The 1,834-nt window shown below is 35.9% G+C and overlaps 1 protein-coding gene across 1 annotated transcript in view; it reads right to left on the bottom strand.

Moving 5' to 3' along the window:
- Positions 1–1,834, bottom strand: part of LOC101847605 (corticotropin-releasing factor-binding protein) — a gene marked incomplete in the record, with an annotated part of 66,477 nt that overhangs the window by 32,212 nt on the left and 32,431 nt on the right. Inside the window, 1 exon segment of the mRNA XM_013086964.2 lies at positions 465–540. Coding sequence (XP_012942418.1) covers positions 465–540 — 76 coding nt within the window.

Here is a 1,834-nt window from a genome sequence, read left to right as displayed (position 1 = left end):
GAGAGAGAGAGAGAGAGAGAGAGAAAGAGACAAACACACACAAACAGACAAACAGACAGACAGACAGAGAGATAAAGATAAGGTTAGATAGAAACATAGACAGATAGATAGATAGAAAGATAGATAGATAGATAGATAGATAGATAGATAGAGAGAGAGAAATTTGAGAGAGAGAGATAGAGAGAGAGAGGGGAGAGAGAGAGGGAGAGAGAGAGGGGAGAGAGACAGAGACAGAGACAGAGAGAAAGAGAGAGAGAGAGGGGGGAGAGGTGGGGGAGAGAGACAGAAACAGATAGAGATAGAGAGACAGAAAGACAGAGACACAGAAGGACAAAGAGACAAAGACAGAGAGACAGGCACAGACACAGGCACAGACACAGGCATAGACATAGAGATAAAGAGAGGAAGAGGAACAGAGTGAGAGAAAGTTCAGGGAGTGAGAAAAAAAGGATGACCGCACTGACCTATCACAGGAGACTCGCCCTCCGTCTCCTCAGCTCCTGCCTCTGACATCCCTGCTGATCGCCTCTCCATCCAGATCTGTGGGGGAACATTTTAGTCATTTTAAGTGTCAGGACGTGGTGAAATCAGGCGCTCGTCAATTTTTGGGCATTTTATTTAGAGTTATTGACACCATCATATAAAAATTGCCAAAATGAAAAATGCCAGTTTCTTCAATTTCATTATTTTGACGAGCGCCTGATTTCACCAAGATGCCTCACATTTGAAGAGAAAAAGTACGGAAAAAAGTAGACATTACGAAAAACAAGAACAGAAAAGAAGAAGAAGAAGAAGAAAAAAGAAAGGACAAAGAAAGGGACAGAAAAGAATGGGAAAGGAAGAGGAGAATAGAAAAAAAGAGAAGAAGAAGAGGAAGAAAAAAAAAGACAGGAAAGAAGAAAATGGAAAGAAAGGAAGAGGAAAGGGTAAAGAAGAAGAAAAAAAAAGAGAAAGAAAACGAAAAGAAGATAAAAAGAAACAGGAAAGAAGAAAACAAAGAAAGAAAAAGACGTAACAAAAAGAAGCAAAAAAAGATAGACTATTGGAAATTTTAAAAAAGATAAAAAAGAAAAAAGGGAAAAAGAAAGGAAACTAAATAATTTAGAAAAGAAATGGAGAAGAAGAAAACGAAAACAGACTAAAAAAAAAAAAAAACACACTAAAAATGAATTGGTGGTTTCTTATATAGGGCCCATATAGAAAAACCAAACAAAAACAAAAACAAAGTCAAGATCTGTTAAAATGACCAAAAAAGGTAAAGATAAAAAAACAGAAAAGAAAAGAAGAAAAAAAGTAGAAAGACAGAAAAATTTTGAAAACCCACTCTTGTATTGATATGTTGCTTAGAAAAAAAAATGCTTCTGGTATTGACGACTATAAGACATACATAATAAATTGTATTAACAAGATAGATTTTCCTCATAAGAACATGGAACGGTCAAGGTCTATACCCTGTTGACTTTTGCTGTTTGAAGCAAATTATTTTTTTTTAAATCCCCTGTTTAATCTTTTCAAATCTATGCAGGCAGGTCTAAAAGTAGGACGACCAACAGAGTTTAAAATCCCTTTGATAAAGGTCGTCGCAAATTAAGATTCGGACACGTTTTCCTCGATGTTAGCCTTAAGCGGGTCCAAAAAAAAATTATAATACGGGATTTAAAGCAGATATCTGAAACAACAAAAAGCTGACCTACTACTTTGATCCAAACCACGTTTTGACGCACGCCTATGAAACTTGGTCATATAATTTATATTTGTAAGTGATGATGATGATGATGATGATGATGATGATGATGATGATGGACATCATCATCATCATCATCATCATCATCAT

This window comes from Aplysia californica, unplaced genomic scaffold (assembly GCF_000002075.1).
Source record: "Aplysia californica isolate F4 #8 unplaced genomic scaffold, AplCal3.0 scaffold00527, whole genome shotgun sequence".
Taxonomy (NCBI): domain Eukaryota; kingdom Metazoa; phylum Mollusca; class Gastropoda; order Aplysiida; family Aplysiidae; genus Aplysia; species Aplysia californica.
Note: the sequence above shows the minus strand (reverse complement) of the source record. Positions and strands in the feature narration are given on the sequence as shown.